At 41.3% G+C, this 18,305-nt stretch overlaps 2 protein-coding genes across 5 annotated transcripts in view; both read left to right on the top strand.

The window, feature by feature from the left end:
• The window catches only part of ebf2 (EBF transcription factor 2), a 28,710-nt gene extending 26,797 nt beyond the window's left edge, over positions 1–1,913 (top strand). For 2 of the 4 annotated variants that reach the window (XM_010732551.3, XM_010732550.3), the window contains exons 15-16: positions 19–189; positions 368–1,913. In XM_010732551.3, the coding sequence (XP_010730853.2) occupies positions 19–189; positions 368–399 (203 nt within the window). In that variant the 3' untranslated portion in view covers positions 400–1,913. Of the gene's footprint in view, positions 1–18 lie in introns of all 4 variants that reach the window. The other 2 variants (XM_010732547.3, XM_010732546.3) reach the window with 1 other exon arrangement.
• A 3,007-nt stretch (positions 1,914–4,920) lies between these two features.
• ank1a (ankyrin 1, erythrocytic a) overlaps positions 4,921–18,305 on the top strand; it is a 100,982-nt gene continuing 87,597 nt past the window's right edge. The window contains exon 1 of the mRNA XM_027278087.1: positions 4,921–5,091. The gene's annotated coding sequence lies outside the window, so the exon portion shown is untranslated. The remainder of the gene's footprint in view (positions 5,092–18,305) is intronic.

The following is an 18,305-nucleotide window of genomic DNA, read 5'->3' as shown; positions in this document are numbered from 1 at the left end:
TTGCTCTCTCTTCCCCAGTAATGCCCTCCAGCCCCACTATACCAGGAAGCTCCAGCTCTTCATCGTCTCTCTTGCCTTTCTCCTCCTTCCCGTCTGCTGCTAAACAGAAGAGTGCTTTTGCTCCCGTCCTCAGGCCCCAGGGCTCTCCCTCCCCTGCCTGCCCTGCCTCAGGGGGGAACAGCTTCAGAGGTAGCCATCCAACTCACTATCTGACCCCCCTGTCTGAACTTACGAATGCAGTCTAACTCCCTGTACTAACCGCTCGAAAGCTTTGACTGAACAAGACAGAAAGAAAGTTGCTGGATGTACAATAATGCAAGACCTGATTGATTAGAATCATAGATTTTGTATATTTTTTTCTCTCCAGCGATGGCGGGCCTGGTTGTTCCCCCGATGTAGCAAAGCACCCACCCTAATCTACCCCAGGCCACTGCTTCACTTAGCCCCTCTTTTGGCATTAAGAGGGCAGGGAGAATGGAAAATTGATCACTAGCGACTATGTATAACTTTCCTTTCTGAGCCCCCCGCCATTACTTAGTCGCCTTTTCATCCAAGGTGGATGAACAGGATGGGGTATGAAAATGTCCAAAGACCAGTCATCTACTCCAGAGGCAGAGCAGATTACTACTTTACCCACAACTACAGACAGACAAAGCTACTTAGCTAAGAGCATCAGACTGGACCATATACCGCTGTGTATGTCATGAAGCATCTGCGTTTTGAAAGGAAACAAAGGGAACACTGGTCCTAATTTCACCCCAAGCTTCAAAAGCATCTGAATTTACCTCTTGGCCTACTATCACATGCAGTATCTGGTTCTTCCAACACCCGCCCCAAACCTCGGCCAGAGACGTACAGGACGCGTTGTGAGAGCACTGAATGTTGTTGGATGACGGACAGCTCTGATATGACGTTGCAGCTCTAAGAAGCAGGGTGCTATTTGTCTGTGTATGGACACCTTAAATGGCATGTGTGTGTACACTGTCTGTGAGTTAGTGAGAGGTTTTTTTGTAGTAGACTTTTTGAAGGCAATTTACATTCCAGAAAAATAGTCCCTTTATTTTTTGTTCTGATCTTTACGGTTTTACATGAGAGAACTCTTTGTCTCAAGGGTTATTACTAAAGGAATTCATATATTGATTTATTTAAGAACAAGCAATTTAACTTATTATAGTTAGTTTAGGGAATAATATAAACGTGTTTTTATAAAGTGGTCCTTTTCCAACTGTCACTGAAATAAAGATATCTCAACAATTGCTAATTAATTTGCTAAATAATCATAAGGAATTGATTTTTTGGTGGAAGGAGTTCAACTATTACACTTCTTTGGAATAAAACAATCCCAGTTTTCAGGTTCTTGCATAGCAAAATCTTGATGTTATGCCCCCCAAGAAGGTTATTGTCCTTGTGTAAAGGAGAAAAATGTTAGTTAGCCTTATCCTTTTTGATTTCACTTATAATGCATGCTTTGTCACACCAATGCCCTGATATTATTTCATTCCACGTTGCAGAATTTGAATTTATATGACTATAACTTATAGAATTTACAGTTTCATTTTAAATGTCTCAATCCAGTACAGGTCTCTAGTCACTATGCAGTACAGTAAATGAAAGCACAAACTGCTCAGTAGAAAAGAACGGGGCGTATTAGGTGTTCATTAACCCATATCACACTGTTCTTACTTACATTGATTTTTGTCATCACAACAACACCAACTTCATTCTCAGGATGTGAAAGCAAACAACACAAAGAGTAGATGACATTTGCAAATTTGTTTTTAGAGTTTTGGTTAATTTTATTTATTTAAAAAAAATATTAGCAATTTAATATTATGCTTGTTTTTTGAAGCCATCTTTCTTTGAAACGGTACAAAAAATGGTGCAAACGTGATTTGTATATCTCAAGGTGTAATTATATTTTGTGCTCCAAATAAAACAAATGAGAAAAAAGTCTGATGGTCGTCCAAGTTCTTACACAAGCATTCAAATGTGAATGGTCTTTTTACATGTGTGCAGAAACAGAATCACATGGTAAGTATTTTCACTGCACTACCTGACAGTTTCCTGGACATTAAGATTTCCCTACTCGACTCTACATCTCCAGATTTTGCTGGATCTATTTTTGACTGTGCCCATCACCTGTGTGCTCGTGCAGCTTGCTACACTGTTTTGTATACATAGCTGATGAGCCGCAGCATCTTAATTGTGATGCGAGCGTTAAAGACTGAGTAGAGCATGTCAAGATAAACAACAACACCCCCCCCACACACACACACACCCCACCTCTATCTCTCTCCTCTTCAATAAGCCTGCTTTTCTCTGAGGACCAAGCCTCTGGGGGCCCTGAGTGAGAACCACATGAGTCTCCCTCCAACGTGGCCTCCTCCTCTCTGTCTCTTTCTCTCTCTTAAAACACATACACACACACACACACACACGCCTAGGCATGTGCCTCACTAAGTCTTTGTTTGGTACTGCTTCATCCCATCTTTCTTTCTCTCCTCTCTTTTGCTCCCCTCAAATGGCCCTTCTCTACTAATGTAATTAGCACTGGTAAAGAAGGGCAGTTAATTACCCACTCTATTTTGATCGGGTAATTAATGTTATGCCAGGAAACAGCAACTGTTTCATTAACATAGCGCTCAAAGCAGTGAGGGGGCAGGGTAACACCCATGCATGCATGTGTGTGTGTGTGTGTGTATGATACATATATGGACAAACAGTGTATCAACAACTCAGCTTGGTGACAGTGAGAGACACGTGGACTTCAAACGAGTGCTGACACTGTCTGTGATCTGACCTCAGCAGCAAGCTTCTCTTCGTGCCTGTCTTTGCCACCATCAAGTGGCACTTGTCAAAAAAAACACTCAGGCTGCTGCCTCCTCCTCATCCCTCGCTCTCTCTTTCCCTCTCTCTCTTTTGATTTGCTGTTAATTTGACAAGTTAAAGTCAGCTTTGTTGCCAGCACCTCGGCATACATCTTGCTGAGTGCTCCTTCTGCCCAGTGGTGCAAGAGCCATATGCTTCTCTTCCACATGACTGTTTTGTTGTTGCTGCTGTTGTAGCTGCGACGTCGCTATTTACTGTCTTCTGATCACAGTTTGGATAAAGACAGGATGAGATGCCACCTGCCACCAAGTCGTTCCACATCACACTCAATGCACGGCTTCAAAACAGCACCTAGCTGCTGGGTACATGAGAGCAAAAAACCATGTCATCTTTCATTATCGATACAGCTAAAGCGCTTATGAGCTCCCATGTTTAAGTTACAGTTTTAGCTTCATAACAATACAGGGAGCATATAGCACAAAATACACTGTTCCCCTCTTGTCTCTCAAGGGATGTGTTTGTGTTTATATACCCAATTAGCCCTCTGGTCACAGCATGGCCATGCATTAGGCTGACATTAGCCCCGGGTGTATGTAATGTCTGTCCCTCTGTGTGTGTGTGTGTGTATGTGTGTGTGTGTAAAATACAGTGCACCCCTTTCTCATTTGAGGCATAATTTCAGGGGTGTGCGTGCCTTATTAGGCAGACTGAGCCAGAGCTTGACAGGGGTGGCCCACTGTTTTGTCAAATAGATTGGTAGATTGGCTTCCACACACCCAGCCGGTGTCCTTTGCCTCTGGCCCGTCAGTAAAACCTGTATTGTTGCCCATTAGACCACTGGACCCCGATTCCTTTTTCCAAAATGAATCCCCCACCCTTTCTGCCATTCCCTTGGGTGTCAGTAGAGTGGGGTGGCAGATGGGACAGACACAGAGCTGCCCCATGAGACCCCCCCTCACCCCCCCCTCCACCCCTCTCCCCCCTTCAACAAAACACACACACATATACACACATATGTAAACACACACACCCAAGCACATATAGGTGCACACACAGGCTCAGACATGCATGCATGCACATTATATGCATAAGCACAACACACTACATGCGCACACAAACACACACTCAGCACAGCGGCAGCAGCAACACATAGCTCCCCTGCCCCCAGACACAAACCTCATCTGTCAGCCTGCTGCTTTTGTCCAGACCACAGGAGTATGTTCTGTGAACACAGAGTGACGTCTCTGTCCCTGCCTCTCAATCTGTGCTCTGTGTGTTTGTGTGTTTATGTGTGTGTGTCTGTGTGAGCTATGACAGAACTGCACAGTAACAGCTTCATGGGGTCAGATGTGCAACTAGAATGATGCTTCCAGGAGAAATTACATTTTAAAAGTTAAGTTTGTTCCTCCTCTGATGCTTTTGCATTGACAACTTTAATAAACCTAACATGTTTTATAATGTTAAATGAAACTAAATGAATTATTTATTATTTAGGTAGATTTAAGGGCCATCAATCATTTTTATCATATGGATTTTATGCACATTAATGTAGCTGAAGCATTTTCATTAAACAAACCATTAAACCATTAAAACAACAGTGTACACTTTGTCTAGATGTAATTGCTGTCTTGTTTTAAAAGACCTACCAATGCATGTTTTTGGTGGTGGTGGTGGTGGGGCTACCTTTTGTTTACATTTGCATCACAGATTGTGCCTTTAACTAATTAGCTAGGTATGCTGTAGATGCATTAGTTAACTGTGGCATGTTATGCAAATAAGCCAGTCTGTGGCAACCAGTTGTTAATTTATACCTTTATAATTTGACTCCCCTCTCTTCTGTGGTTTGACTTTTTATTCATTTCTTGCCTTGTTAGTAAATTTGCCAAAGTGCATTATAAAATATGCAGCATGCAGATACACTGTGGGAAAGATCCTTTTGTTGGTACTTTTTTTTTAATGTCATGATCTCTCCTGCTCCTGCTCCTCCAGGTACAATATTGACAATTAGCCAGATTAAAGGAGTGGGGATGTAATTTGGGCCAAACGCGCGTATTGGCTGTTTGTGCGCGCGGCTGTGTGAGGTGAGAAGGCCCCACGCTGGTGATTAATTACAGCCAGGCCGCGTGACAGAGGTGGGAGCTCTCCCGGTGATGTCTGCAGACGACATGGAGGGAAACCCAGCCTGGCTAATTGACCCGGCTTCTGTAAGGCCATCCATCAACTGTGGCCCGAGTGGCCCCGTAAGAAACACATTATTCAGAGGTAAGTTAGTTAACCAACTAGCGCTCCAACATTCATTAATGGTATTAGCTCCTCTCCTGTCTGTCCCTGCGAGACACACAGCGTCATGAAATGGTCGGTTCACCAAATCAAATTAGAAGGAATCCTCTCCAAAACCGAGCTTGTGGAAAGTTTTTTATTCCGTGTCTCCTAGTGGTTTTGATTGATATCTTCATAACTTATACCGCTTTTGGCCTTCAGGTACCACAGGTAAGGCAGAGAAGCCCAGAGTCAGCAACAAACACGCCCATTTTAAGTGATTGTTTTTGGGGAGGTGGGTACAGAAAAGTCCCTGGAAATCCTCTCATACTTTTTAAACAAGTGACCATCTTAATGACAGTGCAGTATTTTATAGTTAGTAGATATCACAGAGACAATTATTTGAGTCCAAAAAAAATAATTGTCTGTGGCAGATTTTCAACCGCTGAGAAAAATGTTACGACTCAGCAGCTCTTAAACTAATTTTATAGGCTAGTGTGGACAGCACACTTTATTTTCTCCTGAAAGTGGAGAAATCTGTTGTCTTTCAAACCCAAGTACTCTTGACTTGTAATGATGTGCTATTAATTACTAAAACCCTCATCAAAAACATCTTCACATAGCAAATAACCACCTTTTCTGAACTGTCACACCTAAATAACTGGTACAGATAAACCAAGCCATGATCTGACCACCTTCTAAAGCTGATGTAAAGCTCCTCATAGATCCACTGTGTTTTATTCCACATTTTAAGAGTGGTCTCAGTCCAGATTGCCATTTTTCTTTCATTTTTATGGGAGCATTCAGGAAAGGTAGGTCTTGCAGAGTCTCTGGTGGGCATAAACTTTTTTTTTTTATTAAGCCAGCATGTGTATGTACCGTTCCACACTATTAGAGGCTTAATTTGTGCAGCCCAATAATATTTTAGATTTGGAAGTTTTTGGCTTTTTGAGTTGTATTCAAGGGCACTTTTTGGTCATATAACTTTTAAAATTATTTTATCCAAATGATCAAAAGTGGAATGTTAAATTTCTATAGGTAACATCTGAAGCACATTAAGTAATCTGGACAGAATATTCATGCAGATACTTTCAACGTGCCCTATTAGAGACAAGGGGAGCATAGACTACCGTTCCAGATCACTACTAATGCTCTGAATTATCTTATTACAGTTTGCACATTCTGCAGAGATGTGGGAATGTTTATACAGAGGTATTTAATACCATCTTTAGACCATTTGAATCCACTCTGAGGCTTTATACTTTGTGGGATCATGCCATTTCTATCCCTAGTCTCAGTTTTCCCCACATTTAACACCTTTTCTCATGGACTTTTATTAAAACTGTTGAAAAATCATTTTCTCACCCTGTCAGTGAAAACATTACTGCACATCAGCCTGTATGGTAACTGTCAGTCTTGTCGGTTTTGGGTTTCTTATACTCAGTAGGAGAGACAGGTCCAGTGGTGCCCGGATCAGCTGTCAGTGTCCGGATGATGTAGTTTAAGTGAAAGATTGAAAAGGCCTGAGGTCTTTGCTCTTCACACCTGGTCAGGGCCCCACGTGTGCTTTCACTTGACCCCCCCCACGAAGTGAAGGGGAGAAGACATATATTAGAGTCAGCATGCAGTGAGGACGTTTTGGTGCGAGCAGGAGGAATGATTTCTCATCCCCAGAAGGTGACTTGTCAAACTGGAGCCTCTCCCCAAATATTCAACCTCCTCCCTCCGTGCGAATGTTGCAGCAGCAGAGAGTAATTGCAGCTGGGTCACATTTAGTTGTCACAGTTGACCCTTTGCTAGTGAAGCTATAGCTATATGTTTGTGTGTATGTGTGTAAGAAGAGGTGATTCAGCTTTTTATTTCTGCTCTTAGCAGATGTGAGTTGTCTGTAAATCATCAATATTTGCAACTTTCTATTTTTTTTTTTGTTTTTAAATTTTCAAGGATGTGTTGGTGCTGCTCATGATCATCTTCATTCATTCAAACTGTGGCTCCTGTGTGTATGAGGCAGCCACATAGCGCCACCTACCTGTGAAAGAGCACAGTTTTCTTTCAGCAAACACACATCTCATCCAGTTACAGTATTTTTCTCACCATGATTTATTGAAGCTTCATCTGTGTTCACATGTTAAATTGTGTCACATCCAGTGTTGCGGTTGAAGCATGCCAGCAGGTATCAACACTGTGACAACATCCCCGAACAACCATTTTATATGTCTCACTGTCCTCTGTATACCAGCATGCATAAATATGCAAGAGGATATCTAATCAAATAAATCCATTCATTAGGAGAGCTGCTGGTATTTCTGCTTTTGCATTAATTACATAGTCATTACCATATCAATTAGAGAAATCAGAGATCATGTAATTAAGGTTTAACCAAAAGCACCTGCTGCCTCTGAGCTGTGTTGTGGTTTGTGTGCTTCAGTCCTAATCTAATCTCTGGCCTTTGACAGGACTCCCTCTCATCAATCCTGAGCTGTCGGAATTCAGTTTTTTTTTTTTTTTTTGGGTTGTTTTGTTTTTGTTTATGAGGATGGGTGGTGGCAACGGTGGCTGTGTTTGTAGGGAGGCAGGGCATTGTACGCAATGTTGTCATGGCGATCAAATTGATTGGCAGGGACGCCTGATTAGGAAGGAAGAATAGGAGACAGGTGGAAGGAGGCGTGCTGTACATCTAAAGGAACAGATTGGGACAAAGTGAGGAGTCGCTGGGTGTCGCGAGGGGAGTCACTTTCTGTCTTGGCTCTGGTTTTACCTTGTAAAAGATAACCAGTAATTACTCCAACGGTCGACAGAGGGACAGGAAACAATATTGCCAGATGTTCTTGTGTTCTGCTTTAATGTAACTAAACTGGATCGAATATTTTGGTGATGTTCTGCATTCACACCCAAGACGAGTTTTTACAGGCATGGTGGCTCTGACCACAAAGGGAGTGTTTTGTAATGTTGGTTGGCCACCTGTGAGCAAAATATGAATGAATGGAGCTGAGAGGAGGATGGAATAATTATTTTAATGAAGGGGGTCAGAGGAAGCCATGTGTAAGGAATCATGGGAAGAAAAATACACAGAGGAAAAGAGACATGGCAGGAGAGGAGATGAGGAATGAGAGGAGGGAGGAGCAAGAGGAAGGGAATGGGACTCAGGGGGACTGACACCGGCCTCCGGCCTCCTCCTCTGCACTTCCTGTTTCATTTCCCTTCTTCTTTTCTCCTAATGCTCCCTCTTCTCCCCCCTCTTGTCAGTTTTTTTTTATTTTATTGAGGTCTACACCTACATGCACACACCGCGGATAGAGCCTATACTTCTATTAATTCAAAAGGCCAATAGAAATATTTATCATCATGATCAAATCTTATTGGTATCTTATAAATAATACTTTACCACTACCATTTCCTGAAGCATTAAGGTTGATTTTTATTTTATTTTTTTACCTACCATCCAGGGAGCCATTGCTGTATAAAAATGCATTTGCAGAAACATCGTCATCGTAAACATTTTATTTATTCACTGTCATTTAGCAGTGCAGTTACAGGCTGGGCTCATGTTGAAAATGAACTAAAAGAAGAGGCTCTGCTTTTGGGAGAACTTTATGTAAAATAAATATAATTTTTAGTAAACATGCACTAGTATGGGTCATTCAAGAGAGTCTTATTGTTTGCACAATCACTGAAGTTCACTGAAGTCCACTGAATGTATTAGACTGACAGTGATTTAGCGCTGACACTGGCCCTCCAACACACATAAAACTGTCCATCTGATCTCTGCAGTGATCCCGTTCCCTGATCAGACAACCTTCGTGTCCACATCGTCTGTCCCTGTGTGAGGCAGTAAATCTCTCTCCGCTTTTGTCCCCTTTTCACCTTCTGCATAACATTCCTCAATACTCACTTCCCTTATCAGTAAGGACATTTTAGGTTCTTTACATTATTGGCTTTAACATCTCAAGCTTTAAATTGAGTAGTTGGAAGAAATAGATTACAAAATATGAAGTCCATTTTCTTCTGCTTATCCAGGGTAAGGTTGCAGTGGCAGCAGGTTTAGCAGGTCCTTCCAGCCATCCCTCTTCCCAGCAATGTGTTCAAGCTCCTCCTGGAGGATCTTGAGGTATTCTCAGGCCAGATGGGCTGTATAGTCCCTCCAGTGGGTTCTGGGTCTGCCCTGTCTTAATCAGATGCCCGAACTACCTCAGCTGTCTCCTTTCGATGCAAAGGAGCAGAGGCTCTACTCCTTCTGCTCCCTCCGGATGTCCAAGCTCTTTAACATATGATTATTTCAGATTTTTTACATTTCATTAATCACCCTTTTTTTAACACTGGGGGTCCTGAGTTTGAAGTAAAGCCAGAGATAGGTGAAGGTTTTCTTTAGGACGTGCAACATATAGACAACCACTGACAAGAAAATACAAAAGAAGATATGAAGAGACAGCTGTGTTATAACAAATGATCTAATTACATTAATCACCATCATCTGTAGTATTTCTACCCTTCAGCCGTCTATTAATCAGAGAGGTTCAGACAGCGTTACTCAATAAACCATAGCTTTGTCATGTGCACTATTGCACCACCAGATGGCAGAAGTAAACTGGATATACAGTGTGTCCCTCAGCTGTTGTACCTCACTTCCTCTTCCATTCGTTGGTCAGATACTATATGGAAAAATACTCCAGTATGTATTTTGACCATTTAAAAAAAATGCTTATTTATCGATAAATAAACAACACACTTACACAGATTCTGAAAGCTAAGCTTCGCCTGTGTTTTCGGTGACAGTAGTTGTTGTGCTTCACACTTCACATATTTCACACAGATGGCAGCTTCTGTTATTTGCGGTAGGCGCCTCACCTAGATGGTTTACCAAGACAAGGGATTTCAATCTGAGCTATTTTTGTAACTCTGTTCAAGAAACGTTGCAGCTTCATCACATCTCTCACTTCCAATAAAAGGATAGTGACAGTTATGTAACTGTTACAATCACTAGACAAGCCACCCTTTAAACAGTCAATTGAGAACAAAGTGTTGCTTTGCCTACACATCCGCTGCACGTAACAGCAGTGATTGTCAATCTGCCTGAGGCCATGTGACGGTGATATTCATTGCTGACTCTGCAGCTTTGAGACTATTCTGAACTGCTGTTCACACCACCACCGAGCGGGTGATGGTGCAGCGTCAGTAATACTCATGGCATATTTATACAGATCTCTGTCTATATATTTCCCTAGAATGCAGAGCCAAATCAGATGAGCCCTTTAGATGGTGTGGCAGGATGCCTGAGCCGCGGCACAGTGTGGACATGGAGTCTGCCCTTGGTTTGTTACCTGCCATATGGCTTTCCCAATCAGTGCTCGCTCTGCTGGTGCAGTGCCAGCAGAGAAGGGAGAGAGAGACACTTAGAGAGAGGAAGAAAGAGAGAGAGCTTTCTAAAGGAGCATTTCAGGTCTCTGAGCTAACCTGCTCTATCCTCCCTTCATGCTTCACTAGCCAAGTGTCAGGAGGGGAAAGATGACAGCAAAAATGTCCACCAGGCATAACACTTACTGGGGGAGTACAAAATAACAAGAATATCTGAAAATAAAGCATGACTAAGTATTAAAACTGCAACAGATATTAGTTTAGTAAACTTTATTACCCATTCATCTTTCAGTTTGTTATTTGTTTAGTCAATAAAATGTCAGGAAATAGTAAAAAATGCCCATCCCAATTTCCAACTAATTCACCAACAGTACAAAATCCATAAGTGTTCAATCTATTATAATATAAAACAACAAAAAGCAACAAATCTATACATTTGGGAGGCTGCAAGTAGGAAATGTTTGTCATTTTTGCTTCTTAAATAATGTGCATGCTTACTTTCTTATGAAAACTGTCCATTGATTGTTGATTCCTCCAATTAAATACAAACGTTAGTGTTGACGTTCAAACAGAAATAGTTTCGTCCTGGCTATTCGGACATGATTATATATGAATGGAGTGTGCATCAGAGCTGCACTGAGCTGTGCAGTCCTGTGGTACTGCTCTGAGTTGGCTGTGTGCTGCAGTGCAGTCTTGTGCTCTGCTGTGCGTGTACATTCACTCGCAGCACTGCAAGAGGTGCCTACGGGGGGCACTGTAATCCGTGGTGTAATCACTATTATGGATTAGTCCTGATCCCACCACACTTGTTGTCTTTACCCTCTTAGTCCTGTCATTTTTGATCTGTTTCACTTATGCTTGTTGTTGTAACTTGTAAATTGTGCTATTACATTGTTTGATTAAGGGCTTCTAAATGAGCACATTTCAACAACAGGTAATTAGTAAGACCCTGCATGTTTGACTATAAACCCATGCAGCAAACTGTCCCGTCCCTCTTTGCTGCAGTACCTCATTCTAATCAATAGAGGGTGCTGTCTGGCCTCTGTTCTTCTCTACTTAATGGTTCTTGCCTTTCCTATTGATCTTCTGTGACAACCAACCATAATCTCTTTCACGTGGTTAAAAGGGCAGTATTACGATTCTTTGATACACTTAAAATCACAAAATGGTCCACAGTGTTTATCCATACTGTAGTAGCACAAATACAGCAAGGTTTTTTTTGTTCATCCCATCATCTCGTTTTGTCTGATAGTGACTAACACTGCTGCTAAAATAACTCTGCAATGAGCCATGGTTGATGGTGCAGAGGATGGCACAGGCCTGCAGAATACTGTATCTCACTGTAGGCTGTGGACCTCGGCCAGCAAACACACAAGAGACTCTCCGAAATATTGACGGGGTTTCAACATGAGCAGCATAGTAAAAAAACAGCACCACAGTTGGATATCTGTTCATGAGCTACTGTTGCTGCTGTTGTGCAACTATGACTGATGCAATGCAATAAGATGCATTATTAGCCTTTCTGTCATTATGACTAACTCTGACTTAATGAAGTGTTTGTTTGAGAAATATTCTCCAGACCTGTGCACCCATGTGATCTGTCCCTAATGAGGAGGATGACTAAATTAGAGCAGGAAATGAGAATATTATCCCAAGAGTTTCACCTGTGCTGTGGGTGTAAATGAGTGTAAAACTGACATTTACTTTCAAGAATGACTGGCTGGAAAGTCCAGTCCAAGGACTGTGGACTTCTCACTTGTCAAGACACATCCCACAGTCTGTCCTTACGTGCTAGGGCTGAATTGCGAGTTTACATCACAAAATTACTGTGAGCACATAAGGTACAGGGATATTAAACTGTCACTGTGTTAAATAACTAAACGATTCTGGTGACAGTTACTACTGATGGATAGCTAGCTGGAGCGGGCTGCTGCTAGAGTACGGTCATAGCATTATCAGTAAACGTTACTGCCTCACCTTGATAGAACAGTTGGCTATTAACTCGTTGGTTATTTATAGACGCTTGGCCTAATGCTACCTGGTGACTCGATCAAATATGTATAGATGTCAGGATAAGCAATGTCTGGCCGCTGTGTTGGGTCAGTGATTTTACTTGGACGGGGAAGACTGAAAAGGTTTGACGGATGGTCGATCAATCTTCAATCAAGGTTACTAAAGGGTTAAGGTTAAGAAGAATGCATACAAACTTGTACTGCAATAAAAACACACTCAAATTGATAAACTTCCAAAATAAATTGGGTAAATCAAGAGCATTGTCATGCAAGAAGAAGTACTAGTACAACTGAAAATCTATGGTTGGTGGTTAAGCTAATATAATGTTGAGTAACATTAGTTAGTGGATTTGTTGTGGCATGACTTGCTTTATTGATGAGGGATTTTGATGTAGTTTAGCGGAGGTTAAGCAAATAATGGTCAGACTAATTAAAGGATTATGTCTTGTTTGTTTAATCGTACACAAACAAATGTAAAAATTCACTGTAGCATAGGAATTATGCATAATTAACAATAGGTACAGTGGGCGAACCAGTGAGAGAAATCTCTTGGGCTTTTTATGGAGGCTTTTGGATTCTTTTTCGGGATGCTTCCTGTAGCCTGTGGGAACCCTACATCAGTCTTTGGTCACCCAAACCTGTGTGTTTTGCAAAATGAAGAAGACATCCAACATCACCAGGACCTGATGCATAACCCACAGAAAACCACTCCTGTCCTCAGTGTGACATTCTACGATTTTTGGATGTAAAAGTTCTGATCGCACTTTGTGTTTGTGTATTTCTATGTGAAGGAAAATTGAGACTTGCTGCTGATGTTTGCTGCTGAAACATCCACAAAGATGCTTGAAAGATGGGGTACATCTTCCTCATCTAAGGTCATTGAAGAGGCAAATCACTGAGGTCTGCTCAGCAATTAAAAAGCTCCCAGATAATGAAACGGAAACCAGCAATGATATATGTAATACACATATAACTTTAAAGTTCATGGATGCTCATTGCCACAGGTTTTTTTTTTTACTTTGTCTGCCACACTGGGATAATGACATGGCCTCCCTGGTGTTGCTGCCTCTCCTGTCCATTAAAACTGTCCAGCTTTATTTTTATGTCTTTGCTATTGGGCACACTGCAGCAGGAATGGAGCTCTGGTCAGGTGTTGACTTGTGGCAGGACTGGGCCACTTGAGGAGGGATTTAATTAGCAGTGGATAAGCTAATAACCAGCACTGCTGATCGAGAAAGAACTCCAGTATGCTGTTAATTTGTGGTGGGATATGGCTTCATGTATGCAAAGGTTTGCTGGAGTTTGCTAGGATACCTCCCATTTGTTGTACTACAGCAAGCTAAGGTATACATCTGAGCATGTGTGGAACGTGCCCTCCAAGCGGACTCAAATAATTAGTATAAATAGAACTACTACGCGTCCATGGTGTGTGCAGCTGTCTGCAACTGACCATGTCAGCATCTGTTTGGGAGCATACTCAGGTCTCAACACTGTGGAATAGCCTGGGGATAACGAGGGCTAGATTTTTATGCCTATTATGCAATTTGGTGCAGAGATGTTTAAAGATATGCATCGTTACACATTGAAAGGAATCCTCTGTTGTGTAGTAAAATTAGTGTACCTCCGTCTGTACCATACTTGTGCACGCAAAAACTTTTAATTTAATTTAAAAACATGGCACAAAGGTCCACTTGAACTCAAGAATTAACTGATAAAGGTTTAGTCATAAAAGGTCAAGGTCGCTGTGACCTTACAAACCACGTTTTTGGCCATCCATCCATTTCTTCCTTCTTGGACTGGAAAACCGAGAGCTTTGTCTTCCGGCTCAACTCCCTCTTCCCCACAACAGTCCGGTACTACGTCTGCAATATTGCAGATCAATACTGCCACACCAATCTGCCGGTCCATCTCACGCTCCATTTGAACTCCTTCGCTTGGGGCAGCAGCTCACAGAGGGAGCTGTCCACTGTTATTCCACCTCAGACTTGGAGGTGCTGACTCTCCACTTTATGGCCATTACTCATGCTAATCCCTATGCTAATTATAACAGTTTTCACAGATACCTAACAAGATAAAAAGATGAAGTGATAACATTTTACATCGCAAAGGTCAACTTCACTGTGACATCATTTTTTTGCAAAAACATCGAACAGCCAGTTTAACACATAATCCCTTACAATCACTCGCAAACTTTTAAAACAAACTAAATGTGGACCAATACAACTGTGTGGTAGGGATAGGGAGTTCTTCAAGGTTTAATGTTTGGTCCTGTCTTGTTCATAATTTATATTAACACTAATATGTGCCTTATAACAAACTGTAATCCCCATCTTTATGTGTACGATAGTTCTGTATTGCTTTGCTGATACTGCATATTCAGTTACTGAAATCCTCCAAAAAATATATGCTATTCTCTAGAGCCAGAAATATTGTCGACAATAGTCTTAGTAGTATATTACCACTCTGAATTTACAAACTATTCAAAGGGCAAACCTGGGCTTTTATACAGAAACCGCTAATTTCCTTTTATTCAGTAGGAAGCAGATAATTGAGGTCATCGTCTTGTCAGGTCTGGATTATGGTGATGTTGTCTTTAGACACACTTCTTTCCTCTTTATAGTCATTATATTATTTGACTTGTTCAAGTAATTGGTGGATGTTCAAAGTCCCGCATGTAAACACTACATTTGGGAAAACTGCTTTAAACATTTTACAACACCAGTTAAACTATACTTAAACGTGCCCGCTTATACCCATATATCAATTTAAAAGCATGATTACAAACGACTATCGTTTTTGTGTGTATTTGTTTTGTTGTACTCTCAACATCATAGAAAATGAGGGCATTTTTTTTAAAATTACATAACAGTTGAATGAATGAGAGCTGTGGATGGTGGTGAAATGATGGCAAGGTTGATAAATGTCAACATGCATAACGGCATTTTCGCAACTAACTGGATGACACTGAATAAGACAGAGTATAGAAAAGGTCATCTGTAGTTCCACTGAGGGTTAAATGCCAATGTTCTCTAAAATAACTAAGATACATTTAGTAGAGTCATTTGTCTGCTTTGTTGTCAATAATCATCTGATTGTCCTTTTCTAAAAAACATCGTCATCATCACGTCAAAGCTAACACTGCAAATTTAAACGCTTGGTTCAGATGGTGGCATATACATTGTGCCTTTGTTCCTACTGGTCTAAACTGTGCGTACATTGCTGCTCATTGTGACTTAGTTTAATTTTATAATCCTTTGTAAATATGCCTAATGTCCATTTAATTTCTAGGAGAGACGAAATTGTGCAAGACTTGACAAATTGACCTTTTGCAGTCCTTAGATCAAAGTTATTTTGGTCTCCAGATTTCTTAGTCAGCTTTGACACGTTTGCAGGAAGAAAATCAGAAATGTTAAGTAATTTAACTTCGTAATCAGTGCATGTTACACCAAGTTAACACCTGGTGTTCTGAAATAACAAATGAGTACTAAAATCTTTTTTCAATTTAAACCTCACTTGTCTGGACCTACATACAGTATATAAACTTGTTCTGTGTTCATTTGAACTGTATCAGGGTTGATTTAAGTACTTTGCTGTATACACTTGAAAAGTTGCATGACTGGAGGTCTGGTTTTGATAGCAAGGTTACATACAATTTGTTTCCATGTATTGAATAGGTTGCTTCTCGTGTGTGGTTCTGTCGTATCCCGTCCACTGTTCTTAGAGGAGCACTGGAGCAGTTAATGTGCTGGCGGGTGCTGGCCGTCACACTGAAGAGTGCTCAGGCAGTAGCTGTGTGTGTCTTTCTCCCCCCAGGTCCACACAACCTGTCCCTTTGTGTCTCAGGCAGGACCAGCCCAGGCACGATCTATACTCGCTGGGTGCGGGCTGAATCACAAACAAACGACTTTTATGTAGTTTAAGGTTCATTTCAGTGGTTTTGCATACTTTCTAACAAAAGCGTTGTACGTAAATGTTGCATGTTAAGAAAAGAATCTCAACCATGCTGTTTATAAAATGTGATACAACCATTTGAGATCTATGTACAGACAGTTGCTGATCGGGTTTGCTAAACATTTGAAGAAGGTTCATTCTTGACCTGAACATAAATGAAAAGTCTTTTAAAGTGCTCAGAAAAAATAGAAATTTTAACATTTAAAACTACATGACAACTTGGAAAACTCCATCCAGTGTGATATCATCAAAAGCTCTGGAGACTTCTCAGCACTGTCCACATACAGATCTTAAATGGTAGCAATGTTATATTGCACAAATTACTAATATATATGTGAGTTGTACAGGGTTCCAGCAAATAGTTGCATGTATGGCGAAACATTTCCAGATGTAATGCAGATCAGTATTCATGTCGCATGATGACATATATGTTTGTAACAAGTTAAACACTAGCTGTTGACTGATTGATCTTCTGGTTAGATGGCATTGCTTGTTGTAGCTAATGTCAGCTTTCAAACATCTATTTAAAATTCCAAGATGTTAAAATGTATCATCTAAGGATACTTTATTACTGCCGTCCTCGTTCCATGGCAAACCATAAGGTTTTAGATTGATTTACAAGCCATTAGTGCCCATTAAATTTCAGGATGAAGCAGTTACTTGCATCACAATGAATCCAAGTTACGTCATCGATACATGGTAAAGCTGCAACCGGTACTGTAAGTACTTTGAGAAGGTGCCCTTGTTGGTACATTCAAGGAGCATCATGTTAGGTTTGAAGGTGATCTCTCAGAGTTTGCGTTGCTTAAACCTTCAGAGACACAGTGAGTTTATCAGTATGTGCTGGATGTGGAACGCCCTCTCCAGACTCAGATTATCCAGCTGCTATTAGTGGTCCCACTGGCTGTGTTAAAATCCACTGTATAGGACTGCCCCTCCATTAGTTCAGCAGGGCTGTATCTTAACAAGACCTATCTAGTTGGCTAAGCAAAACCCTCCTTATTACCAGTGCAGTCAGTCCCGATGGTGATTCATTCAGGCACATTCCCCAGAAATTCAATATTATGATGGATCTCTTGCCACGGAGCTGTCAGCCTGTCAGTATTTGTGTTTGTTTGTGTCATAGCTAGGCCACATGAGCGAGTGATATGTGTAGTAGCATTGCAGACAAGAAGAAGGCAATATCACCAGTCTTATTCATTAGTATGCTGCAGTATAGAGAGAGAGCTGCTATCAGATCTGGGGAAGCCTTGGCAGGAGAGCAGAGGAAAAATGGAGAGGGAGAAAGACTTTAAGTACAGGGACGTGGACAGGAAGCAGCAGCAGATAATGATTGAGATGTACGTGGAAAAGCTCAACAAGATTGTCACCATCTTTATTACAAACAGATGCCGATAGAAGTCACTTTATTTTCAACATCTGAAGAGCACTTTTCCTTTAAATTGGGCTCAATATTATGCATCTTAATCCTGATAATTACTATAAGAATAGAGACAATTATAACAATAATAAGAAGGTATGGAGTGTACTTTTTCCGGTAAGATCCTCTCAGATAACTAATGAAGGGAGAAAAAATAAGCCAGGAATTAAGATGTGGCTGCAGAATAACAGCTCTTCCCTAGCTGTCCCTCTTTGTTTGTGTGTGTGTGTGTGTGTGTGTGTGTGTGCGTGAGAGCACTGAAGCGCGCATGTTTACATGCGTGTGGACTGCGTGTGTGTTTGTGCGTCTACAGTATCAATGTGAACTGTACGTGTGATGTATAGTGAGCTGGGCAAAGAGAGATGTTAAAGGATATTTTTTGCCTGCGTCAGCAGCATTGCAGGGAGGAGGAGGAGGAGGAGGAGGAGGAGGGGAGAGGGAGAGGAGGAGGAGGAGGAGGAGGAGAGAGGGAGAGCAAAGCA

This window comes from Larimichthys crocea, chromosome III, assembly GCF_000972845.2.
Source record: "Larimichthys crocea isolate SSNF chromosome III, L_crocea_2.0, whole genome shotgun sequence".
In the NCBI taxonomy this organism is placed as follows: Eukaryota; Metazoa; Chordata; class Actinopteri; family Sciaenidae; genus Larimichthys; species Larimichthys crocea.
This window is presented reverse-complemented; position numbering and strand designations above follow the sequence as displayed.